A 27,761-nucleotide genomic window follows, 5' to 3' on the forward strand; every position below is an offset into this window, starting at 1 on the left:
TGCATTATAGAGGAATTTAATAGGTTGTCAATTAAACTAAATATTCCTGAAACTACACGCTTACAAAAAAACTCAAGGGAACTATATTCATTTTTCAATTCAGAACGTTACAATTTCTTTGAATAATTGACCTTGTTTTCAGTTAAAAAAAAGGTCCACCTTTTTATATATTTATATATATCAAATAATTCGACGTCATCACGTTTAATTTCAACACTTATGTTCAATATATTTACACTGTACTAGCAGCAGCTATGCAAAATGCAACCGTTACATCTTAAAACCAAGCATGTATATTTAATATACCGTACTTTTCCCCCCATTTCAATTAATTTTTGAATGCATTCATCAAATTAATAAACTAAACAAGGTTACAAGTCAAGACTAGTCATAAAGTTATCCCCCCCCCCCCCCCCCCAAACAAACAGAAACGTTACACCAAATGTGCATCCTAAACTTTATTGGACTGTTTTAATAAAACTTTTTATAAAATATTCTCAGATATAAAGATGAAGACTAAATACTGTAACTGAAGAGGTTCCCAGCGTCAGATCAGTGTTTATTCCAAAAAACGGAAACTGGAAGATTAAAAATAAAACAACACAAACTGAATATCACATCCAAATAAATGAAAACCGAATCAGGAAGAAACTCAAACTCGAGACAATACGGATCACGAAGCAGCGAGTTTTCAGACTCATCATTTCCAACTGTTTACAACCGAGTCGATGCGAGCTGTGAGAACAGCTGAGGACTCTTCCTAAGAAACAGCCAACATGAACTCAAAACCTTAACTCAAAATCGTGAAACCTCAGGTTCAGTGAACCCTTTGAATCTCTCATCACCTGAAGCCCACAAGTTCAGTCAGTCAAGGCGGCGCTGGCGGCCTGAGTGGCGTTTCGAACCCAAAAATGCGTTGAAGTTGGCAATGATGCTTTTGCTGCATTACAGAGTTCTGTCACAGTATATAGGGATGAATACGCGGCCGACCAGCAATCATCTCCAGTCTTCCGCTAGAACTCGGAAACACAAATGTAGAGAGTGGAAATGAAGGTAAAACAGAGGAGATGAAGGGTTTCACTCTCCCTTTGTGACCAAATCTTCAATGTAGGCGTCCAGCTCATCATCACTGCTGATCTCAATATCCTGCGGAAACAAAATACACACATGAACACTTTCAGGGATTTCCAAACATTCTGCTCAATATTCTCATCTCCTTGACAAAAAATAAATAAAATAAAATATAATATTATTATGTACAGGAGAAACTCGAAAAATTCAATTATCGTGCAAAAGTTCATTTATTTCAGAAATTCAACTTCAAAGGTGAAACTAATATATTATATAGTCTAATTACATTACAAGCCTTTATTTGTTACAATTTTAACGATTATGGTATACAGTAGTAGCCGACCAATATATATTTGATATTTGGAATTTATTTAAACAAGTTTTTCTGATTGGCCGATGTGTTGGAAGCGGGACTTTTATTTTGACGGGCGGCACTGAGAAGGGAACGCCAGATCAGTGATCACATTCTCCGTCTTCATTAGTTTACGATCTCCGTCAGTCATATCTAATACTTTGACACAACTGGGGGCTTCAGAACTGCTAATCAAATTAAGTAAATGGTATGTGAAAAAGTAATGCGTTTGCTTTTATATTATTTGTAACAGAAAAGGCAAACAATCAGCCTAAAATACTCTCTCATTTACCGTCAACATTCAGCAAATGCGCATCTACATCATTTAAACAAATCTCTAAATATCCAATTAGCGTTTCATTTCACAAACCTTGCAGATTTAATCGAATCCAGCTGTGGTCTCTTGTGAAGTGTGCATTTGTTGCCGGCACAACAGTGTTACCGCGAACAGAAGATCAGCTTCAGAAGACGCGATCCGATCATTTAGATCCTTTATTTCAAAATATGCTGTGCTATATCCAGTTGCCCACTGTGTCATATTCATGTTATTTTCACTGTGTGCTGTTTGAAAAACTAGCGTTACCTTGTCAAATGTTAGTCAAAAAAGGTGTATATATATATATATATATATATTAGGGCTGGGTAATAAATATTGATTTCTTGATATTAATTGATTCTCATTTTTACGAACCGATATCGACTCTTAAATCTCAAGAATCGATTAGTCATCCTGTTTCATTTGAATGAATCAATCATTGTATCGCGGCTGCACGCATCCAAAAAAAAAAAAAAAAGAAAATCGCAATAATCTTTGTCCTTTGTTACTATTGATATGAAACAAAGTCTCAATTTTCAAATTACGTCCATTTTCTTTAGAAATTCAAAAACATAAATAACGTTTTGGCGCCAAATAAACATGAATGAGCATCTGAAAGTGTGTTAAAGATAGAGTACAACTTATCGAAATCCGTATCATGTCACATTGATTCGCTCAATCAGCGTTTCAACCGTGGAAAGACGTCAGTTAAACAGCTTGTAATCAATGTATCGTCATATTTACCTCAGAAAACCCACATAAACTCGTTAGTCAGCTAGAAAAAATAACTCTAGAGAGGAGCATTTTACTAAATATATACACCATATTACATATGCATTATAATCTTAATGTTCTTCAATATTTAATGCATATTTGAATAAATCTGGCAAGTTTTTATGACAGCCACCATTTAAATGTTTATATTTCATATAATCTTCTTATTATAAAAATAAATAAGTGTAATTTAAGTATTTGTATAACTACAAAACAGTTCATTATTACCTTCATATTAGGCTAATGAAGCCTATAGGCTACAACTAGACTCCCATAGTTTACAGCATTAGTTCAGAGATTTGATTCCCTTGAGAAAAATGGCCATTTATTGTAACTGATATCCAAAATATAGATATTGAATCGAAATCGAATTGCAAGCTTGTGAATCAAAATCGAATCGAATTGTGAAATTTGTCTCAATACCACTATATACCTCAATACTCAGTACTCAATATTTGTCTCTCCCTGTGTGTATATATATATATCTATATAGATAAATATATATATATAGATATATATGTATAGATATGGCTTTATGTCAGCCATTGGCCACCCTACTTTCTCACATATCGGCATCGGCCATCAAAAAACACATATTGGTCGACCACTAGTATACAGCTAATGAAAACCTCTTCACAATATTCTAACTTTGAATTTGGGGTTTTCATATCTGTAAGCCATAATCATAATCATCACAATTATAACAAATAAAGGCTTGAAATATCTCACTTTTCACGTAATGAGTCTCTATAACATACAAGTTTCACCTTTTAAGTTGAATTACTGAAATAAAATGAAGTTTTGCACAATCTAATTTTTCGAGTTTCACCTGTATGTCAATGCAATAAAGTAAGGGTGTGTGTGTGTGTGTGTGTGTGTGTGTGCGTTTCAGACCTCCTGGACTTTCTGCAGAAGAGCGACGATGTTGGTTCTGAGTTTGCGGAGTTTCTCTTCAGATTCGCGTAGTTTGGCTTCCGCGCCGCTGCTCTTCTCCTCGACGGCTCGCGCCCGAGACTCGGCCCGCGTCTGGTAGGAGTTACACAGACTCTGGAGTCCGGCCTCATACTGCTGGAAATACTCTTTCTGCAATGCACAAGACGCTCGTTTAAGCACTCAAATCATCTAGCCTTGCTATAAATATCTCAACGCTGCTCTGTACTCACAATGGGAAAGGCCACAAGGTCCTCAGCACTCATAGTGTTCACAGAATCTTTAGGGATTCGGAAATCCGGCGGGAAAAAATATCGTATAAACGTCCTGTGAAAAAACAAAGCATTAATTTAGGGATGAAACGCACCAAAAACACAGATCATTAACAGAAACACACCTCATCATGGTCACGAGGCCTTCTGTGGTCTCTCTGCTCGGCCCGCTCTGAGTCGTGTCCGGCTCGGCAGCGGTGGGCGGAGTCACAGACCGTGCTGGACCCTGATTGGTGTCTGGACTTCGTGACTCTGGAGAGGCTGGACGCATGAGACGGACATCATCGCTGCCCTTAAACACCCTGAAAACAAACATTTGATGTATAAAAACAACTCGAATTTTAAAGTTGCGATGAAACGGACGCAGGGTCGGAAATTAACGGGGGTTTGGGGTAAATATGAAAAAAAAAATAAAAATAAAAAAAATAATCATTTCATCAGCTATATCGGTAAACATTTTGATGCGCTAAACCTTTTTTCGCTAAAAAAAACAAACAAAAACGTATTGGATGGAAAACTAGCTATAGAATTTTTTTATATCTAAAAATAATATTTTTTTTAATTTATCATCTCATCATTTTTTTTTTTACATTTTTATTCACATGGAGGCTTTATTTGAAACTTTAAACTAAATTTGCACAGTAAATTTAAACCGTAATAAAATAAACAAACAAACATTTGATGTACAAAAGAAATTCGAATTTTAAAGTTGCGATGAAACGGAAGCAGGGTCGGAAATTAACGGGGGGTAAATATGAACAAAAAAAATAATTAATAATTGCCAATTTCATCAGCTATTTCATTTTGATGCGCTAAACCTTTTTCACAAAAAAACAAAAACAAAAACGTATTGGATGGAAAACTAGCTATAGAATTTTTTTATATCTAAAAATAATATTTTTTTTAATTTATCATCTCATCATTTTTTTTTTTACATTTTTATTCACATGGAGGCTTTATTTGAAACTTTAAACTAAATTTGCACAGTAAATTTAAACCGTAATAAAATAAACAAACAAACATTTGATGTACAAAAGAAATTCGAATTTTAAAGTTGCGATGAAACGGAAGCAGGGTCGGAAATTAACGGGGGGTAAATATGAACAAAAAAAATAATTAATAATTGCCAATTTCATCAGCTATTTCATTTTGATGCGCTAAACCTTTTTCACAAAAAAACAAAAACAAAAACGTATTAGATGGAAAACTAGCTATAGAATTTTTTTATATCTAAAAATAATATTTTTTTAATTTATCATCTCATCATTTTTTTTTTTGACATTTTTATTCACATGGAGGCTTTATTTGAAACTTTAAACTAAATTTGCAAAGTAACTTTAAACAGTAATAAAATAAACAAACAAACAAACATTTGATGTACAAAAGAAATTCGAATTTTAAAGTTGCAATGAAACGGAAGCAGGGTCGCAAATTAACGGGGGTTTGAGGTAAATATGAAAAAAAACTAAAAAACTATAGAATTGATAACAAATTTTTAAAAATTGCAAACGATAGCACAAATAAATTAAATAGAATAAAGAGACAAATGAAACATGGTTCTAACAGTTGTATTCGGGTAAGATACTACAGAACACAGATATTTGATATTTGACAACTTTGCGTGTATTTAACTGTTTAAGCACTTTTAAACCACGAAAAATAACTAAATTTGGTATTCACAAGCCATTTATGAAAGGCGACTTAGATGATCAGTGTATGAGTAAAATGATGTGCGATACCCGCAACCCCACAATTCATGTCATTTTAGTCTTACTAAGAAATATATGATAGAAGTGATAAATCACAGAACATATTTCTGCGCTACTGACCGATTCTGTGTGCAATCTTCACGTGATGAGTGCGCTACTGTATATATGTGTGTGTGTTACAATAAGTGGTTTAAAACTAGTCGATGCCAAGTTTAAAAACATCATTGCAGACCATTAAAGTCCAATAGTCTGAAAGGGAACCTCCTAGCGGTTGCACGCACAATTTACAGGAGACTATTTAAATAGGTCACTTATTGTAGTTTATTAACTGGCATTTGCGTCATTATTTAACACTCATTTTGCCCTGTTTAGTAGTAAATCCTTTGTCATAAATGTGGTGACTGGTGTATGATTGTGCACGTACCAGCGATCTCTTGGAGTGTTCATGGGAACGTAGTCGAACTTGACCTTCCAGCGTACGTTGTCCTTTCCCGTCTCTACCGCTGTTACACGACCCGTGAACCACTCGCCGTTCACCTTCGCCTCGACCTGCATGCCTTTATCTACAACACACACCACTGATTAGATCTCGACCACACAATTCCACGCATCTCTTTACTATCCCAAATGATATACATAAATATTACCTTTCTGTGCATTGTTTTTTGTCGTATCTTTCTTCACTTCTTCATTAGTGCTATTCGTGATAACCTAAGAGAGAAATGCAGATGAGTTAAAACTGTGTTGAGTGTCAATTAAAGGGATAGTTCACCTTAAAATTAAAATTCTGTCAGTAATTTTTCAACCCTGTAAGATAGGGATGGGCAACGATAATCGCATTCAAAATAAAAGTTTGTGTTTACATAATATATGTGTGTGTAGTGTGTATAATAAATTTGTATATATAAATACCCACACATGTATGTGTATATTTAAGAAAAATGTGTTATTAATATATCAAATATTTATATTTTTATATAATATTAATTATGTATAAATATATATAAAGTATATACATGCAAATATTTCTTAAATATATACATGCATGTATGGGTATTTATATATTTATATACAAATTAATTATACACACCACACACACATATATTATGTAAACATAAACTTTTATTTTGAATGCGATTAATCGCGATTAATCGTTGCCCATCCCTACTGTAAGATATATTTGATTAAATCTGAGAGCTGGATCACTCCTCCATAGGCTTCTAAGGGATTGAAACTTGCCAGCCCAGAAAGTAATTAAAGATATCGTTAAAATAGTCCGAGTGACTACAGTGGCTCAACCTTGAGTTTATCAAGGGATTAGAATACTTTTTTGCGCAAACAAACTAACAAAAATAACGACTTATAACACACACATGACCAGCGTCGGCCAATAGTGAGCCTGTGTGTGACGCACGACACAGAAGCGCTGCGCTGGTACACTGCGTCAAATCTCAAGGCCAAGAGAAGGAAATGAAGAGTTGAATATAGTCGTTATTTTTGTGTTTTTTTGCACACAGAAAGTGTTCTCGCAATTTTCTCAGGATTTTTTTAACAATTAAGATCTAAATGAAAAAGTTTCCCTTTTATTATTTCTCAGAAAAAAAGGCTGCACATTTATTTTTAATTTAAAAATATATTTAAAAAAAAAAAAAAGCGACATTAAAATGATAAGATTGTTATAATTTTTTTGTATCATTACACTAGCAAGAGTAAAAAAAACCATTTAGAAAAATTTAGAAAAAAAATAGATATTTTTTTAAATCCATGTACACATTTGGAGAAAGAGATGGTAAAATAAATACAACACCTGGTTGCCACGGAAACACTGATGCACCTTGTGATCTCCGCGGCTCTCGCACTTGACGTATTAATGCCTTTTACGTGAAAACGGAGGTGACTGGTGCTTCTCACGGTGGTGATTATTATTAGTCTACGGAAAGTCAAAATGCCGCCACACTAGAGCCCGACCGATAAAGGATTTTGAAGGCCGATACCGATATAAATATTTTTGGGTTTTAAAATCCGATATATCGGCTGATATTTTATTTATTTATATATTTTTTTTGTTCATGCTTATTTGAGTTTAGAGAACTGATGGGGATGTTCTTTTAATTGTATCGTGACCAACTCAACGAGTGTTGCCAACAGGAACGGTGTAGAGCGCCCTCTGGTGGACAAACTACACAACTCCAACACTCATGACATGGTTCAAGCGTTTAGTCCGTTTTTATTTTATTGTTGAAATATTCATTTATCGGCCATCATAACTGCCGATACCGATAGTTTGGAAAATGCCTAATATCGGCCGATAATATCAGTCTGGCTCTACGCCACACCTCCGATTTGAACGAGTCAACCTCTAAGTTTGCCGTCGCAGTGTGTTCGACGGCGCGTGCACACCAGTCTATGCCACGCAAACCGAGCGATTTCAGTTCACTCCTCTGGAAGTTCCATGAATGAAGTGAAAACACTCGCTAGTGTGTGCTCGCTGCTATTATGCCACTAAAGCGAGGTTCACAACGTCAGTAAACGCCCGTGCTGTTTAAAACGCGTAGCGCGATTCGTTTAGCATTTCAACCGACTTGAATTTTCAAGCGGTTGCGAGTGAATCGTGACATCCCTACTTACGGGGTTGGAACAACATGAGGGAGAGCAATTTCTGAGAGCTTTTATTTTAGGGTGAACTATCCCTTTAAGGGTGTGCATGTGACCTGTACCTCAGTGTTGGTCTGTTTGACTGGCGCCGCTGCCGCTGCCACTGGTTTCTTTTCCACTGCAGCTTTCCCTCGAGCCTGAACAGACGCCACCGCCATCTTAGATTTTTTGGGTTGAGGTTCATCCTCTTCTGACGCACTGTCGTCTTCATCCTCTTCTTCTTCCTCTTCCTCTTCACTTTCTTCTTCCTCATCATCCTCCTCCTCTTCTTCTTGGACTTTACCCTTCTTTACGTTTGCTTTCCTGGTGGGTGGAGCTTGTTTGCTAGCAGTCTTGGCGGACGATGGCTAGCATAAAACAGTTACGATATTTTAAGCACGGTCGCTGTGAAAACACAAGATATTTAAAGTTCGAGTATATATGTAAAACGACTTACTGTAGCAGCGCGGCTCTGCATGGCACTTTTGCGAGCCGGCGTTTTTGTGGGCGGGGTTGGGGGCGGGGCTACAGGTTTGGGGGCGGGTTTTGTTGCCTTCGCTGCAGGTGACGGCTTGGCTTTGGGTGGAGGTGCTGGTGGGGTCCGCGTGGGCCGTGAAGGAGGCGCTGGTTTAGGGGGCGGAGTTTTGCTTATCTGCGGTTGACTGACAGCTTTTCTGACCACTGCTGGGAGAGGGGGTGAACGTGGGCGGGGTGCTGCACGCTGGGACGAGCGGGTCGGCTATAAGGGTTAAATAAAATAAAGAGAACAAGAAACCTATCAAAAACATATCCAGCTCAAATTAACCCTTTATTTTATTTTTAGGATCATTATTTTATGAGTTAAGCATATTCCAAGTTATAATGGAAGCTTGTTTTCCGCCACTGAAAAATAATTTTAAAAAAGGTAATTGCGACCTTTTCTCTCACAATTCTGACTTTTTCTCAGAATTACGTGATAAAAATCAGAATTGACCGTTTATATCTCACAATTATGACTTTATAACACGCAATTGACAGTTTATATCTCACAATTATGACTTTATAACACGCAATTGACAGTTTATATTTCACAATTATGACTTTATAACACGCAATTGAGTTTATATCTCACAATTATCCCTTTATAACACGCAATTGACAGTTTATATCTCACAATTATGACTTTATAACACGCAATTGACAGTTTATATCTCACAATTATGACTTTATAACACGCAATTGACAGTTTATATTTCACAATTATGACTTTATAACACGCAATTGAGTTTATATCTCACAATTATGACTTTATAACACGCAATTGACAGTTTATATCTCACAATTATGACTTTATAACACGCAATTGAGTTTATATCTCACAATTATGACTTTATAACACGCAATTGACAGTTTATATCTCACAATTATGACTTTATAACACGCAATTGACAGTTTATATCTCACAATTATCCCTTTATAACACGCAATTGACAGTTTATATCTCACAATTATGACTTTATAACACGCAATTGACAGTTTATATCTCACAATTATGACTATAACACGCAATTGACAGTTTATATCTCACAATTATGACTTTATAACACGCAATTGACAGTTTATATCTCACAATTATGACTATAACACGCAATTGACAGTTTATATCTCACAATTATGACTTTATAACACGCAATTGAGTTTATATCTCACAATTATCCCTTTATAACACGCAATTGACAGTTTATATCTCACAATTATGACTTTATAACACGCAATTGACAGTTTATATCTCACAATTATGACTATAACACGCAATTGACAGTTTATATCTCACAATTATGACTTTATAACACGCAATTGACAGTTTATATCTCACAATTATGACTATAACACGCAATTGACAGTTTATATCTCACAATTATGACTTTATAACACGCAATTGAGTTTATATCTCACAATTATGACTTTATAACACGCAATTGACAGTTTATATCTCACAATTATGACTTTATAACACGCAATTGACAGTTTATATCTCACAATTATGACTTTATAACACGCAATTGACAGTTTATATTTCACAATTATGACTTTATAACACGCAATTGAGTTTATATCTCACAATTATGACTTTATAACACGCAATTGACAGTTTATATCTCACAATTATCCCTTTATAACACGCAATTGACAGTTTATATCTCACAATTATGACTTTATAACACGCAATTGACAGTTTATATCTCACAATTATGACTTTATAACACGCAATTGACAGTTTATATCTCACAATTATGACTTTATAACACGCAATTGACAGTTTATATCTCACAATTATGACTTTATAACACGCAATTGACAGTTTATAGCTCACAATTATGACTTTATAACACGCAATTGACAGTTTATATCTCACAATTATGACTTTATAACACGCAATTGACAGTTTATATCTCACAATTATGAGAAATAAAGTCAAAATCGTGAGATGTAAACTCGCAATTGTGAGATAAAAAAGTAGCAATTATCTTTTGAAAATGTTTTATTCTGTGGCGGAAACAAGCTTCCAAACAGTTATAATGCTATAATGTGAACACAAATATATATTATTTAAAATGAGTAAATCAAGTACCGCTATTTATACATCAAAAATCAGTAAGTACTATGAAAAATGTGCTTAATTGCAGTAAAGATAGTGCAGATAAAAAAAGAAATGAAATACAACTTATTTGTGTGCGATTCATCCACAAACATCAAGATACACACATACTGTACCTGAGGCGTGCGCTCTTCTGTAGGTTTTGTACTGACATCTAGAGGCAGCCGTTTTATATCTGTTGCTGATTTTATTGTTGTGGTTTTCTGAATTAGGAGAAATAAAGCATAAATGTGACCAGAACAGACAGAGAAGAGCTCAGAAGAGAAGAGAGCGCAGCTGACGGACAGACCTGCAGGGACTCCAGCTTCTCCTGCTGCTGACGGATCTTATCCGACAGATCTTTCTGTTTGTCCTCCGCCGACTTGATGTCTTTTTTCAAAACGCCGACGGGCAAATTCTGCTTCTGCTCAGACGCATCACACCTAAACCCAACAGGACAACAAACAAAACAATGAGACACACAGTCTTAAACGGTCAGACCGCTTCTGGCGTCCAGTTCCCTAACCTGTCCTGGGTCCCGTCCGGGTTCATGAGACACACCCAGCTGTCGGGGTACCGCTTGTCCACAGCATCCATCTGAAACGGCAACGTCCGCCATTTCAAACACTTATCTACAGGAAGATAAAAACAATTGAAGATATTAGACTTCACGTTCCAAGAGGCCTAGGCTCTATATTTTCTTGCGATCAGCTTTTTTTGAAATAGTTATACATTTTCATCTGGGCATCATCAGTAGTAATTAGTAAAAGAAAAGAAACATCCTACACACAAATAGTCATCAGAGATGAGGATATTGGGCCCTCTGAGCCAAAGCAGAGTCTGAGAATTGTCCAAATAAAAATAATTGCATTTGCTATTTTCGGCAGTCTTTATCAATCTATTTTCAATGCGCATGTGTAATAGTCACTTATAGAGCATGTACAGTAATTTGAGGTACAGTGAGAACTGCGTGTGTGTGTGTCTAGAGAGTAGGGCTGCACGATTTGGGCCAAAATGATAATTGCGATTATTTTGATCAATATTGAGATCACGATTATTTGTTGATTTTAACCTAATCAAATGTTATTGTCACATAGGCTAATTATAACTGCTTTCACATCCATATTGTGCGACATTCCTGCTGCTAATGGACAACTATGTGCATTAAAATAAAACGCTCTCATTTACCAAAATTCAGTGCATCTCTTTAAAAAATAAAGAAAACAATAAAAAATGTAGCAAAACTTCAACAGGGCACTATTTTACATTTTATATTGTGTAAAAATATTTTAGGAAGCAATATATAAACTTGCATTGTAATGGATGTGAATAAAACGGCCAAAATATACAATCATTAAAAAACAAATATTCCATAACAGAACGTAACCAATTGTACGGAGGCGTCTTGCATCCACTTGAAGAAAAAAAATCTACTCTGTTTTTCTGACTTAATGAGTTAATTTTTCATGAGAAAAAAAATATTTTGCTCTGTTTTTCTGAATTAATGAGTTAATTTTTCATGGAATTTTTTTTTGTTGCTCTGTTTTTCTGAATTAACTCGTTAATTCAGAAAAACAGAGCAAAAACTTTTTTTTCCTCACGAAAAATTAACTAATTAATTCAGAAAAACAGAGCAAAACTTATTTTCTCATGAAAAATTAACTCATTAATTCAGAAAAACAGAGAAAAAATTTTTTCTTATTAAAAATTAACTCATTAAAGGAGCTAAACGCAAGTCTCTGGGTTTTTGCAGAACTACGCCCCCTCTGGCGACGAGCGAAACTGCAACCAGAGCTGTGCGCGTTCATGGAGGAACACACACACACACACACACATGTACGTTTGCACGAGCTGTTCATAACCTAAGGAGCACACTGTGCGGCACACATCTTTTGTTACAGTCATAATGAGGCAATACAGTAATAATTCTGCAAGTCATTTAAAATATATGAAAGGAAAGTCATTCGAGTAAATTACACACTAATGTGTGTGAGAGGGGGAAACGGGGGTAGTAGAAAACTTCGGTTTTTGTTTCCATCTATCTCCCTGTGCTTACTGTAGCCACTTATGATTGAATTATTATGGAAACACGTTCAGTTATCACTTTGTATAGGACCCGTTTGAGCCCTAGAGCCGACCGGAGATCTCTCCGTTTGTTGAAAGCTTCCCGATGCTGACTCTCGTCTTATTCCGACGCCTGGCACTGGACAGACTGAAGTTTTATTTTCTGTCTCACGTGGAGTTTGCGTTGGGGTTTGTAATGAGCTACAAGCCGGTCTCTTTCCGCGCCATATACAGATTAAATGAAGTGCACGTCACCGAAAGCAACAGATATGAGCTGGATTTTATTAATCATCGGCTAATTTCAAAATCAGCAAAGACAGCAATAAGAGAGATCGGCAACAGACCTGGTAAGATCATTTCATTTCTTTACTTTTAATGAAGATGGTAGTGTTAAGCGTCTGCGACTTACTTTCACTTTGATTTGCGATAGATTGCGGCGCTGACTTGATGAATGGGCTCAGCTCAGCTGCTCATCTGAGGTGATGCGCGTCGTCATATATGACTAAAATAACATGACATAACCTATAGCTTGGTTTCAACAACCAGATGCATTTACACTTGTCCAGTTTCGTCTGGAATGCGGCCCAGATCACGTCCTCAAGAGCGATCGGATTCAAATCCGTCTCGAATGCATTTCGGAGGGCATTTACACCCTTGTCTTTTCACGATCGAATAGCTATCCGATCACAGAAAACACATGAAGTGACCAGGTGTAAACAGCCCCTTTGAATCCATCGTCTACTTTTGTGGTAAGCTGACTAGAGTTGTGTCGCTCGAGTTGTCATCTCTGATACGCAGAACGGCGGCGAATAGAACCTGCCAGACATAGCCAGGCGAGCGTGAACGCGCATGACGTCACGCCCAGTCTCAGATTCGAGCCCGAATCCCTCTTATATATTTCACTGTACAGAATTATAGAGGCGATCGCAGTGATCAAAGAAGGGCTCATTCAGCCCATCAGGCGATTGTTTAAGCATGTATGGGTTAGAAAACGGCTATTTTTAATATGAAAAGTTGCGCAATGCACCTTTAATTCAGAAAAACAGAGAACATTTTTTTCTCATTAAAAATTAACTCGTTAATTCAGAAAAACAGAATAGATTTTTTTTCTTCAAGTGAATGCAATACGCCTCCGTACAAATGAGAACATGTCAAGGCAGAACTATGCACTATGGGAGTTCGATTAATGGATGAAATTCAGAGTCATTGTTATTTGACACTTAAGAAATGTAAAATGCGTCGGTGATCAGTTGTGAAATCTTACATTTAATCCTCAATATGAAAGTTTATGTGGTCGAATTATTTCTATTTATTAAACAATAGTTCAGAATAAGATGTTTGTATTAGCCTACTGATTATTGGAGTCCATTAATCGAACTTTCATGCCTCTTATATAATAATTGTATATTACTATGTAGTATGTATGTACCAATTTACTAATCGGTCTCTCACGCGCACTGACCGTCTCAGACACCTTTGATATACAGAGCGTTCTGTGAATGGAATTTTAAATATCGCTCGATCACGCGAATTTGATCGTTGGAAGCCAAAATCGTGATTGTGATTAAAATTCGATTAATCGTGCAGCCCTAGTAGAGAGTGTGTCTGTAATATATGTGAAGGGTGAGGAGAAGAGATAAGCGCTCTACTGACTTCTGTACACTTTCTTTTATTTCCATTTCTATTTGTGACCAGAGTTGAATGTTTATTAGTGTCCTTTTGCTCCTCATGTATGCAGATGAGCGTGACGTTTTTATTAAATTATTTTATGAAACGCCATCTTTCGTCTCTCGAGGATCGTTTCCTCCGACACATTGATGGCTCGAATGAAGCGCATTTGGCTCTAGATGTAAATATTAGAGGATATAGCAGCAAAAAGATGACCATAAGTTGATTTCTAATTACCATAAATGATAAACTGAGTAATAAGCTGGTTACTATAAACTGTAGAAAAGGTAAAGTGATGCTACTGTCATCATGTCTGGTGGTCCGCTATTTGAGGATGTAGTTTCTTAGGACATTGCTAAGTGACTTCTAGGGTTTTTCAGGTGTTTTTTTACCTGCCCAAGTCATAATAGAGTGCCGAAGTGATGACGTCACTTTGTAGGACAACTCGGAAGCTAGCGGCGCGTGGGTTCCCTCGGTCGAAAAGCAATGCATTTTCCCCATAGACTTTTGGAAAATCGCAAAAAATAAGATCTGTGTTCAACAAAGAGTTGTGACTCTTACACGTTTTGTCTAGCAAGATAATCTTTACAAGTTAATCCAAAATGTATACATTTTGAAGCCTATATAAGAATTTTAATAAATAAAGTTTAAAAAACCACAAGCAGCTTATAACTGTGTGTTCTATGTCATAGATCAAAACGTGAAAATATTTAGAGGCTTTGTTCACCACAGATCTTATTTCAGGCCATTTAGCAAAAACCCATTCAAAAATCCCATAGGCTTTAGTTTAGAGCGAGGGAAGCGTAATGCTAAAATGCTAACTCACTTCGGCACTCTAACCAACCCACATGACTCAAATTCCACCTTTAACGAAGTCTAGAATTTGTGTTAAGAGTTTAATTGTTTAGCATACAATACTTAAAAGCAACATTCACTCCGAACAAAAGCTTAATACTCTGGCTTAGGAGTTAGGATCAAATCAAAATATGTTTTTAGGGTATAAATGTGTTTCTGGCATGTGAAGTGCTGAGAGTGAGCTTATGTTCGTACCACACTGGATAGTGACCGGTATCTCCATGGCTCTCCGTCGGCGAAACCGGATTTCATTTGATGGGACGGCGTTCCAGTTGGCCGACAAATAGCCAAATTCATCCCAGAATTTCACTATACCCTTCTGAGCTGTTGAGGGAAACATTGTTACATTTATTACAAACATTATTAAAAAGTACATATGCCTGCGCACGTTCTCAACAAACACACAGACGGACCTATACCGATGTCCTTCCAGTACTGGGCGAGATATTCTCCCATGGCTCTCAGTAAGTGTCTGTATTCTTTAGCGTCTGCAAAGTCCTGCTTGTTGTGCGTTGGCTCGAGCACTAGATAGGGAACATCCACCACTCCTACAACACCTCCACAGGCCCTGATACACACACACACACACACACACACACACACAGATCCTGATCAATTTACAACCGGCACATCAGCTATAGCATATATATCATCTATACATATACAGTATAAACTAAAATTAATTTTAATGTTCTGCGTTTTAATGTTAATCAAACAAGAAACTTTCATGAGGATTAATATGTATGATATAAAACGCGGACCAATCCAGTCATGAGTCCTGAAGTTCAGTTTTAGTTAGAAATATTTTACTGTTGTACAGTAGAATTTAGCTACGTCTCAATGTAATAATAATATATGCATTTATGCAACAGCCAAACTAAATCTAATGTTTATAGTTGAGGGGTCAAGAGGCCAACCAAAGCAAACAATGATCATAGAGCCCGACCGATAAAGGATTTTGAAGGGCGATACCGATACAAATATTTTTGGGTTTTAAAATCCGATATTCCGATATATCGGCCGATATTTTCTTTTTATTAAATATTGTTGGATTTCACACACGTGTAAAAGAAAAGCTAACTTTTCTGCACAAGATACGTTTGATACTTTTTCTCTATGTCTAAATGTTCACTCCTCGCAAGTATAACTTACATTTTACACTGCAGGGACTGTAACTAGAGATATGCGAGTTATAAATACAGTAATCATTACTTTATTTATGCAGAAAAAGTTCATTGTGGTTTCCAAGCTCATTAATGTTAACGTTAGCGGTCTTCCACTGATGATAGTGGCATTAGCTAGCTTTGTGGTTAGCTAGTCTATGATGAGCAATAGATGACATCATACTGCAAATTGTAAAACATACATTTTCAATATAACAGGCCAAGGAGAGATGATTGAAGCGTGTTTCGCCCGTTTTTATTTTATTTTTGAAATATTCATTTATCGGCCATTATGACTGCCGATACCGATATTTTGGAAAATGCCTAATATCGGTCTGGCTCTTCAGTAATTCTGCTTATTAACATCAGGTGTCTTCAATGATGGTCAATCATCATTCAATTAATCACTTAATTAGCTCATTAACTTTAACACTCTTGAGTCTCCCAGGAGAGTTAATTTAACACTGGAGTATAACTTCATGCATGTTTATTTTTTTTAACTTTGCTGATTTAAAAAGTTCAAACGAGAGACAATCGGCCAATAATTGTTTTGTTCAAATCGGTGCATCCCTAATTGTAACACATCAGCCTTTATAATGCAGTGTGTGTGTGAGATCGTCACTCACATTCCTCCCTCCAGCTGTGGTCCCGTCTTCTCATACATCTTAATGAGGCGGCTGCAGTTATAGACGAACATCCCATCCTGGTCTCGTCTCTCGATGTTCACGCCAAATATAAAGTTCAGCTCCTTGGGTTCTTTCAGAGCTCTGAAATCACAAAATGCTGATTTGAAACTGTGTTTTGTTACCGTTATACACATAAATCTACACAATAGTGTGTTTTCGAGGATATATTAGACTAAAGTCAAATGTGATAACTATCAAGTGTATTTGTAGGAGTGGATGGGTGTGTGTTACTTTTGTTTGGAAGCATGGATGGCTTGTTTTCTAGTAGCTTCGGCACGCAACGCCACAGCTGAATCCTGTGCCTTTCTCAGTGCGGCCTGAAATCACATGATGAGAATATGAAACAAATGTATAGACCATTTCACAAGATGTAAACAACACTGGTCCAGAAGCACTTCCTGTTTCAGTTTTTTAACACTACATAAAAGCTGGGATAAAATACAACCAACAGAACATTTAAAACTGAATCAAAAAGTTAAACAAACATCTTTAAGATGTTTTCTACGGAGGCGTATTGCATTCACTTCAAGAAAAAAAATCTACTCTGTTTTTCTGAATTAACGAGTTAATTTTTCATGAGAAATTTTTTTTTTTTGCTCTGTTTTTCTGAATTAACGAGTTAATTTTTCATGAGAAAATTTTTTTTGCTCTGTTTTTCTGAATTAATGAGTTAATTTTTAATGGAATTTTTTTTTTGCTCTGTTTTTCTGAATTAATGAGTTAATTCAGAAAAACAGCAAAAATAAATTTTCTCATGAAAAACTAACTCATTAATTCAGAAAAACAGAGCAAAAACTTTTTTTTCTCAAGAAAAACTAACTCGTTAATTCAGAAAAACAGAGCAAATTTTTTTTCTCATGAAAAATTAACTCGTTAATTCAGAAAAACAGAGCAAATTTTTTTTCTCATGAAAAATTAACTCGTTAATTCAGAAAAACAGAGTAGATTTTTTTCCTTCAAGTAAATGCAATACACCTCCGTAGTTTTCTTTACATGTGAAATAAAGAAAACAGTTACAAACTGAAACAGGAAGTGCTTCTGGACCAGTGTTGTTTACATCTTGTGAAATGGTCTATTAAAATCCTGCATATCCGACAAACTCATAAGTGCAATTTGAGCTTCTAAATTAAAATGTATTTAATAAATAGAAATAAATTGATAAATTCTGTTCTGGGTGTGAATAGTGTGTGTATGTGTCTTACTCTGGCTTCTTTGGATAAGTCATCACCAAGCTTTAACTCCAGGGCACGAGCTTTACTCTCGGATTCCCGTGCCTTCTCCTCAGCTAGAGAGGAAGCCAAACATACACACAAGTCAGGTGCCATTTATTAATACAGTGTTTTTCCAAACAAATTTGTCCCGCCGAAGCCTTATTTGATCAGTTATTGTGATTTATGAGTGATGATGATGACAGCTCCGCATGTTTAAGGGAGACTTCACCTCTGGAAAGATGAACGTGTATCTACAATGGCTCATTTCTGTAGCAGAAATGTGAAATTATTTTTGAATTTGGCACTTTATAGACTTAGAAAAAAACAGAAAATGTATTTGTGGCTTATGTGGATGAAAGACAACAATTCCCAGAATGCACTTGCTTCGCTGCCCTAGGAGGCCACGCCTACCGGTAACAGAGCGAAAAACAAGGACAGAAATTTGATTGTACAGCACAATGTCTAATTCACTTTAGAGCCCGACCGATAAAGGATTTTGAAGGCTGATACCGATACAAATATTTTTGGGTTTTGAAATCCGGCCGATATTTTATTTATTTATTTATTTATTTTTTTTAAACTGCACATGATAGTCACAAATTTTGTCCTGCTTATTTGAGTTTAGAGAACTGATGGGGATGATCTTTTAATTGTTATTCAAGCAATTTATGTCTCGTGACCAACTCTACGGAACGGTGTAGAGCGCCCTCTGGTGGACAAACTATACAACTCCAACACTCATGACATGGTTCAAGCGTTTCGTCCGTTTTTATTTTATTTTTGAAATATTCATTTATCGGCCATTATAACTGCCGATACCCATAGTTTGGAAAATGCCTAATATCGGCCGATAATATCGGTCTGGCTCTGAAACCCATTATATCTGAAACCCATAATATCGGTCTGGCTCTAAGAATCCAGTCTGAAACCCATTTATATTTCCTCCTCGGTTCGAATATTCATCAAAGGAAGCCTTTACAAACATAACCATTTCCTGTGTACTTTTTAAAGCATCTGTCAACACCCGTGATTCAGTGTTTGTGGAGATTAAAAGCAGAAATGGCCAGATAGAGGAAATGCCTTCATGACACACTAAGCCCGAAGCCAACTTCCCTTAACAACCACACACAACACCAGTGTGAACTCACCGAGCTTCGAGAGGTGATCTGCTTTCTTGACCTCCTGCTCCGCACGGGTTTTAAAGCGCGTCGATGTGTATTTGTACATCCTAGAAGTCAAAAGAACAGGCTGTTGTGTATGTAGGATTGTAGCTCCACTATAAACTAGTCCTTTTCACAACATTAAGAGGTTTGATTTGAATCCCTGAGGCAGTGTATATGTGTGAAGCTGATGTTTACCTTGGGTTATACAGGCAACAGGACAATCGCTTGGTTCGAACTTTGTGACTCTGAATGAAGATCCTCATCCTGGGGTCGATGTACAGGACAGCAGCATACGCACGGAAGGACCTCCTCTCTGGCTTTCTGTTTATGACGACACATTTGAGAAAGAGGAGAATATGGACGCGGTCATGGCTCGGGAAAAGAGGACAGTCTCGCAAATGGCAAAAGTAGTTTTCAGTTTTTAATCAGTATAATGGACTTCAATGGGGTCCAAACGGTTCAAGGTCCAAATGAGAGTTTCAGTGCAGCTTCAAAGGGCTTTAAACGATTCTAGATGATGAATAAGGGTCTTATCAAGCGAAACGATCGCTCATTTCAAAAATAAATAAAAAAGTATACGTTTTATAAGCTCAAATGCTCGCCTTGCTCTGTTCTGTGATGCGAGTTCGTGACTCTCCTGTTCGAACTCAAATGAACGAATCTTTTTTCATTTTGTTCGTTGAATGAACCAAATGACTCGTTCATTTTAACCTTCATTTCTTTTCGACTGAAGAAAGAAAGACATGGACATCTTGGATGACATGGGGGTGAGTAAATTATCAGCAAATTTTTTTTTTTAAAGTGAGTATACGCGGTTCTATGAATATGCAAATTAGCCACGCCTCCACTCACTGGGATCCACTGGTTGACGATCACTTTTTTATTTATTTATTTATTAAATGAGCGATGGTTTCGCTTGATAAGACCCTTATTCATCGTCTGGTGTCGTTTAAAGCCATTTGAAGCTGCACTGAAACTCTCATTTGGACCTTGAACCGTTTGGACCCCATTGAAGTCCATTATATGGAGAAAATCCTGGAATGTTTTCATCAAAAACCTTCATTTCTTTTCGACTGAAGAAAGAAAGACATGGACATCTTGGATGACACGGGGGCGAGTAAATTATCAGCAAAAGTTTTTTTTAAAAAGTGAACTACTCCTTTAAAATATGTTCAATGTAACTCGACACCCTTGCCTCATTTAGTATACGTGGTTCTATGAATATGCAAATTAGCCACGCCTCTACTCACTGGGATCCACTGGTTGACGGTCACACGTTGATCTGATTGGTTACGAGGTCGTTTGTGACGTCAGAAACACCAGCGATTTCACACCGTGTTTTTGGTTCATTCAGTTTTAAGGAGAAAATACTCGACTGATGAACTTACACATGGTTTGTCTTGAAGCACATTAAAAACATCAAAAACAAGATTTTAACCATAGGGGGACTTTAAGTTTGGTCTTTTATGGAGGAAAGGTGTGCTGAACGATTGTTTAACCTCAATTATCGTGTTTTCATAAGAGTTGTAGGTAAGATCTGCAGAAACTGGACAGGATTAGACAACCCTGGTTATGAAAACTAGCGAGCGGACTCACACTCCCTCTACGGGCGTCCCGGCCATCATAATGTCCTGGTGGTCCGTCTCCACGTCCAGCTCCGGCTCTCGGTTATCCATCAACTTCAGATTATAAACTACAACCAGTGTACCTACGAACACACAACACTCAGATTTAACGGCCTCACCAGACACAATCTGCGTAACTTCAGAGTTCAGACAAAGTGCTGTAAAAACCAACCGCTGGGTCCCTCGATCTTCTTGAACTGCCGAAATAGCTGCTCTTCGTTCTTAAAAGGAGAATACTTAAAGATGAGTTCGGTCTCGGTAGCGTACTTCTCAGTGTCTTGAGTCAGAGGCTGCTGGGTCTTCACGTCCCAACTGGGCAATGGGACGATCACCTACGAGAACAGGCCAAAAGCACTCAGAGATCCGCACTTCACTTAGAACGAGCGTTTTTTGCGTCCGCGTGAACTTCTTACCTCATCCAGACCCTCCTCTTCGTGAAACGTTCGCGACAAAAACAAACACGTTAGTTTGTCGTCTTTTTTGGTGAAAAGAATGAAGTCCTTCCCTATACGCATGGAACCCCTAAAAGAGACCAGGACGTCTACGTGTTAAAAAAACAACATAAACTAGGAAAAAAGTTTGATGAAACAAACTTTAAGTTGGCTTGAGAAAGCCAGCCCGGAGAGTTTGAAGAAGTTTAAAGTAGTTTGAAGTTTGATAGATGGATTAGTTAGAAAGAAAGAATAGTTTGAAAGATAGATAATAATAGATAGAAAGGTTAGTTTCAATGAAAGAAAGATTAGGTAGAAAGAAAGACAGACAGATAGATAAGTTAACTAATCTCTAGTTAACTTATCTAGTTAGAAAGAAAGATGATGTTTTTGACAAGAAGCTAACATGATTAGCATGTAGCTAGCTTGATGCTAACATGATTAACATGTAGTTAAGATGATTAGCATGTTGCTAGCATCATCCTAGCACAATTAGCATGTTGATAGTATCATGCTAACATGTTTTTAGCAAGAAGCTAACATGGTTAAAATGTAGCCAACATCGTGCTAGCATGTAGCTAACATGCTTAGAATGTAGCTAACATGATGTTAGCATGATTAGCTAATTTTTAAGAAATCTGAAAGTCGAATCAGTGTAAAAAGATATAGCACACCAAGTCAGAACAGTCTGAAGGTCTGACCCGAGTTTGGAGTTCGTAGAGTTAAAGCTCTAGGACGAGTTAGATATAGTAACCCAGACAGCAAACTGACATTGAATCAACGTGGAAACGACGTCTCTCATGACATCGAAACAAAGTTGATTTTGCTCATCGAATTAACGTTGAACCAACGTCAGACGCGGCATTCTTCAAAGCTAAATGAAAATCGAAAATTGGTTTGCTTTCATAACGTTGAAACAACGTTGATTTCAAGTTGATTTTCCGTTAGTTTTGAAAGAATGACGCGTCTGACGTTGGTTCAACGTTAATTTGATGAGCAAGACAATGTCAGATCAACGTTGTTTCGATGTCATATTTCCACGTTGATTCAATGTCAGTTTGCTATCTTGGAATTTCTGAGTAATAATAATAATAAGTTTAAATAGGATTTCAGTAAGTTGGCTTTCTCAAGCCAACTTAATTACCAGATAACGGCAGTTCATCATCGGTTTCCGAGAAAAGTGTAACGATACTTACGACTTCAATCCGTTTCCATACTGGCCGATGTGTGTAGACTCTGGGAAACGTTTGCTCGATTTGCCGAACTGGATGACGTGAGTGGCTTCACCTGTTCAAAACAGTTGTTGTCGTCATTGTTGTGAAAACGCATGCGTGTTGTGGTGTGAAGGGTTGGGTTTTCTATGCTTTACTCACTGGGGTCCATTCCAGTGCCATCGTCAAGGAAACACAGCATAAACCCGCCCCTCAGATCTGGTCTCTTTTCTGATTGGTGGTAACAAACGAATATTAACAATCTATTTTGTTATAATACGGATTTTAGCAAATATTGACATTTCTTTTTTAAAACACTTGTATCTAACCTGTGTAGATGTCTATCCGTGTGGCATTGGCATCTCTGTAGAAAAGAAACGGAGTAGATGTTCACTTCAACAGTTGATAGAAGCCCTGTTTACAGCTGGCATTAAAGGGGTGATGAACTGAGAAATCAAAATTTTCAAGTTTTTGACATCTAAGAGGTCATCATATTATAAGAATATCCTGTAAGTTTCAGAACTTAAAACGTCCTTGTTTGTCCAATAAAAGCTCCGCAAACGTGGGGAACTGTGACGACAAAGAGGATAAAACCCCACCCCCACAGAGGAATATCGACACCTACTTCAACACGGCCGGTTTAGCCCCGCCCACCGCATAGCTAAATAACATAGATGCCTACCTCGTGATGACAAACCGGATCGATCTACCGAGTGATATAGAATATTGTGGAAGAAGACAGTCGCTGCATAAGCTTCCTCTGGACTCCAATAGGACTGCATGGATAAACTTTATTATTAATGACGTTCTAGCTGATGATGTAAAATATTGTCCGTCTGTTCGGATTGTTTTGTAAACAAGACTGGATTTGCAGAGCGATTAAGGCTACGTCCACATTAATCTGGATACATTTGAAAACGGGGTTTTCGTTTAAAAACGCTCTCCGTCCACACTAGCGTTTTCAGGTGTTTTCCGACGTTTCAGTGTGGATGAGAAACTTCTAAATATACTTTACTGCGCATGCGTGAAACTTCACAAAAGCTCACTGAGACGATACAGATGGGAAAATAAATAATAATGTCATCGCACAATAACAGGATAATTTTATTTAGCAAAATATCTCACCATCACGGATGCGTCCAGGTCGCATTCAGTCACCATATGTTTGGCCTAAAACGCAACTGCTCTCCTGTTTTGCCGCAGGACAGCAAATGTGAGTAGACTACATTATCTGTTATCTTTGCAGTACTGTGCTATGAAGAATAGCACATATTAAGTAACATATTTTAGCAACAGTGTAAAAATGAATAACACATAACAGGCACAATACCGATAAACATGAATATCTATTGGTACTACATGGATCACATGACTAAACTTACATCATCGTTTTGAAATACCTTCCGTTTTCATTGTCCACGCTACAACGCGAAAACGGCGTTTTCAAATTTATCCACTTTGGAGAGCGTTTTCCAAACGATACGTTTTTGTTGACTTAAAACGCCGTCTCAGTGTGGACGGAAGGCCAAAACGGAGAGAAAAATATACATTTTCAAACGAAAACGTATTAGTGTGGACATGGCCTAAGAGTAAAGAACGGTGCTGTGCCGTCTATATTGGATCTGACAGGAATGGTGCAACACACGGACTCTGGGTCGAACATGTATGGGCGAATCATTCCGGTTGCCATTTTACAACTTGTGAACCGACGGGTGAGTTGAAACTCATTATAATATGCAAAACTGTTCTCCACTCACAGCAGTGGGCGTTTACTTCCAAGTCTTCAGTGCGACACGCCCATAAAAACCCAGCGTTTCCCAGCTAGGCTCACAACTTGGTAGAAAATAGCCGATTACTTGTTCATTTGGATGTTTTTGAATGCAAATGCATAAGTTGACCTCAGATAACAATATAATAAAATTAAAAAGCCAGTTCATGACCCCTTTAAGAAGTGTTTTGGTCGATCGGATCACAAGTAGTCGAGTCCGTTTACAATCCGTCTCTTTAGTCCACTTTCAAACACTTCTGTCCTGATTTCTTCTTCTTCGAGAGAAAATTACTTTTTTTTTTCTCAGATCTTTCGATCTAATGGACGAAATAAGCTTGTGTACTTTACATATGAACGTGACCGGAGATGACAGAAAACACACGGAGAGCATCAGCTTTAGTTTCTGCTCTGACAGACACACACTCAGAACGCAGTGAGTGTGTGTTAGAGGTCAGGAATGGAGAGAGAACATTGTGATTGGTACATTTTTATTTGCGTTTAAACCTCGTCTGGCTGGAGCTCTTCTCATAACGTTACTCATTAGATCAGGAGACGGTCTTCTGTGTCAGTTTGAACACATTCAATCACATGAGCGTTTACACTACGAAAGCAATCCGGTCGAATGTGTTTTCGACTACCTCTGGAAGTGCCGAAAGTGGACAAACTCAAAACATAACAACTGTATTTACCGTCGTCCACTTGTGATTCGATTGACCGAAACACAATTTAACAGCGCCTTAGTATCAGAAATATTTATTTTTAAAAACAAAATTGTGTTTGTACCTTGAGTTGTCCACGAGTTCAGCCAAAGCTCCAAAAAGAAACTCGTGGGTCGTCCTGTTGGCAATAATACAATCGATCAACAACAGAAGAAATGACCTTTTTCGCGGCCACTGTTACTTTTGTCCTTTATGGTGATAAATACCCAATATAAAAATAATTTGAGAGCAACATCCCCATTCAAAATCGTTCCTTAGCCTCCTATTCACAACAACATACATCCCATTATTAATGGGCGCATTACTTTGCTCATCAATGCTGCAGTAACTTTCACTGAATCAGTAAATGACTGAAAGTGCAATGCAATGCATGTCGGCACACAAAAAGACTTCCACAAGTTGCAATCTGATTGGCTGATTGAGTCAGGGCGCACAAGCTTTTAGCAGTCCGATGTCAGCTTTTTGTTTTGTTGCTTGCCTGAAAATGTGTAACAGTAACTCAAATTGGTACTTACGAGTTTGTGTGCAGATATTCAAAGGTGAGCTGAGCTCGGTTTAGTGAGCTATAACTTGGGTAGGCCATCGTCTCAAAATAAAACAAATAAAAAAAAAAAGAAAACTAGCTGATTGTATTCACGTCTCGTCTCTACATTCTTCCCATTTCAGGAGAATCATGTGTGATTGTTCAACACCTGGAAAACAAACAAAACCAAGCATGTCAGGACAAACTAGCCATAGACCCAACGCAAAACTGTGATATCACCCGTTTGCAAACTCGGACATTAACACCGTTTACGGGGATCTATGGGATTTCAACTTTTTTTAATTAGTGAAAATGGGCAATATGCAACAATACGAACATTTCAAACAGTAGTGTGATTCTTTCCCATTATTTTTTTTTTGGAAATTAATGTTAGATTGCATTTTTAGTTCAATTTCAACTGAAAATGGCTTGATTGTGGGATGACAATATATTTGCAATGCATTTGTATGGGATTATACTGCATTCTGCCAAATGTATGCATACTGCAAAAATAGTTAAGCATGTTATTGCAGGAATAACCTAAAATTTGAGTTTAGTACATGTTGAAGACGCTGAAAACTATAGCATGTGCCATTCTGTGTGCTTTTTTCCACCTAGTCATATTAAAGGTTTAACTTTTTTTGCAAATTAACATTAACAGGAAACTATGTAACGTTACCAAAACAGCATGCATAATGCATTTATTGAACCTTTACAGACTTTTGCTATATAAAATGATAATGCACAATGCACATTTCCCCCTCCTGGGCTAAATAATGACCCAGACAGGTGAGCTCATGAGTGGGGTTTTTTACTGCGTCCTTGAACCGATTAAATTCACAGAAACACACGCGAGGCCATCCCATGCTGCCCGGGCCCATGAGATCCATGCAAATGCAGAGACTCAAAGGCTAACACTTTCATTCGCCAAACACTCAAATCACCATCTAAATCCATCACATTTAACTCCTGCCTCACGCAATAAAGCATGCACAGAAGAACTGGTCAGATAACTGCGGCCTGCCCAGACACTACCGTCTACATTTACCAAACCAACAGCCTTTGTAACGTTACAGTAACACAAGCAGTAAATGTGAGTTCAATAATGCAAACCATTTAACCACTCCGCGAACTCCGTTTGTTTTTATCCAACGATTTCTGCCGGCTGCATGAGGACAACTACGAAACAAAACGTGTTTATTCCTTTTTTGTTCATAGAAAGTAGATGCAAGGCCTCGAATCGCTCCAGCAAGCGTTTTCCCTCGAACAACACACACGAGCACCGAGACAGCTTGCCCCGCCCTCCTCGCCGCGCTCAGCCAATCACATTACCCGCTGGCTCATTAGACGCGCCTGATTAGTTGAGGTCGCCGTCAGTCAACGTGAAGCAGGAAGTAAGTGTGCTGGTCCATGAAGGAATGTGGTGTGGAAAAACGCGGGGAGGGAATCGTGCTAAAGCACAACACGACTAATCGATAAGCTGGTCTACTGCGATTGGTTTTAAAATCATATAAAAGGTAATAATGATAAGACAGCTTTTATGTGATATTAAAAACAGGTTAGCATGAATTCAGTCGCGATTGGTCAGATACGTTGATTTTACTAATGCGTAACGTATATCTTTCTATTTAAAGGTGTAAAACGTGTAGGCTTTTTAGCCAATGGTTAGGGGATGAACGTTGTATGTAATGGACGAAGGGGACAAAATGTCTGCCGTGTTTTCTGAACATAAAATAAGCTGTTTGATCTCTTATATTGATTTCAAAGCGCTGTATTCTTTGCTTTTTAATGTGTTTTACGCATAAATGGATAAGAAATCACGCCTGCTTGTTTCTGACAGATCGAATCTCTCTGTAAACCGCAGAAAGGAGAAAAAAGGCTTTTGTTTTAACACTTTTTAGCCAATAAGAGCTTTTTAGCCAATAAGAAAACGCTCTCTTACTTTTAAAGTCCCCGTGAACCGGAAGTTGCAAACGATTTTTCTCCAGTGCTGTGACGT

The 27,761-nt window shown here is 37.4% G+C and overlaps 1 protein-coding gene across 1 annotated transcript; it reads right to left on the reverse strand.

The window, feature by feature from the left end:
• Nucleotides 1–443: 443 nt before the first annotated feature.
• morc2 (MORC family CW-type zinc finger 2) lies at nt 444–27,016 on the reverse strand. Its single transcript, XM_039661924.2, has 27 exons — nt 26,876–27,016; nt 25,755–25,931; nt 25,304–25,357; nt 23,082–23,116; nt 22,915–22,983; nt 22,738–22,828; nt 21,524–21,632; nt 21,283–21,442; nt 21,082–21,193; nt 19,681–19,806; nt 19,471–19,550; nt 18,314–18,396; nt 17,343–17,428; nt 17,052–17,192; nt 15,676–15,830; nt 15,458–15,586; nt 11,202–11,307; nt 10,986–11,118; nt 10,813–10,899; nt 8,516–8,797; nt 8,142–8,426; nt 6,072–6,135; nt 5,849–5,987; nt 3,841–4,017; nt 3,677–3,770; nt 3,408–3,596; nt 444–1,146 (listed from the first exon to the last, which is right to left on the reverse strand). Exons 2-27 carry the CDS (start codon nt 25,820–25,822, stop codon nt 1,078–1,080), a joined length of 3,123 nt encoding a protein of 1,040 aa, XP_039517858.2. The 5' UTR covers nt 25,823–25,931; nt 26,876–27,016; the 3' UTR covers nt 444–1,077.
• Between the last annotated feature and the right edge of the window lie 745 nt (nt 27,017–27,761).

Source organism: Pimephales promelas, chromosome 25, assembly GCF_988280905.1.
Source record: "Pimephales promelas chromosome 25, fPimPro1.hap1.1, whole genome shotgun sequence".
Classification (NCBI taxonomy): domain Eukaryota; kingdom Metazoa; phylum Chordata; class Actinopteri; order Cypriniformes; family Leuciscidae; genus Pimephales; species Pimephales promelas.

What these genes read in the sequence shown, in the direction of transcription:
- morc2 (XM_039661924.2), bottom strand. Translation starts at nt 25,822, where the DNA reads ATGGCCTACCCAAGTTATAGCTCACTAAACCGAGCTCAGCTCACCTTT. An exon ending in AGATCACCTCTCGAAGCTCG is followed by an intron (nt 18,397 to 19,470) that starts GTGAGTTCACAC and finishes CTTCCTCTCTAG; the next exon opens with CTGAGGAGAAGGCACGGGAA. An exon ending in AAAAAACAATGCACAGAAAG is followed by an intron (nt 5,988 to 6,071) that starts GTAATATTTATG and finishes TGTGTGTTGTAG; the next exon opens with ATAAAGGCATGCAGGTCGAG.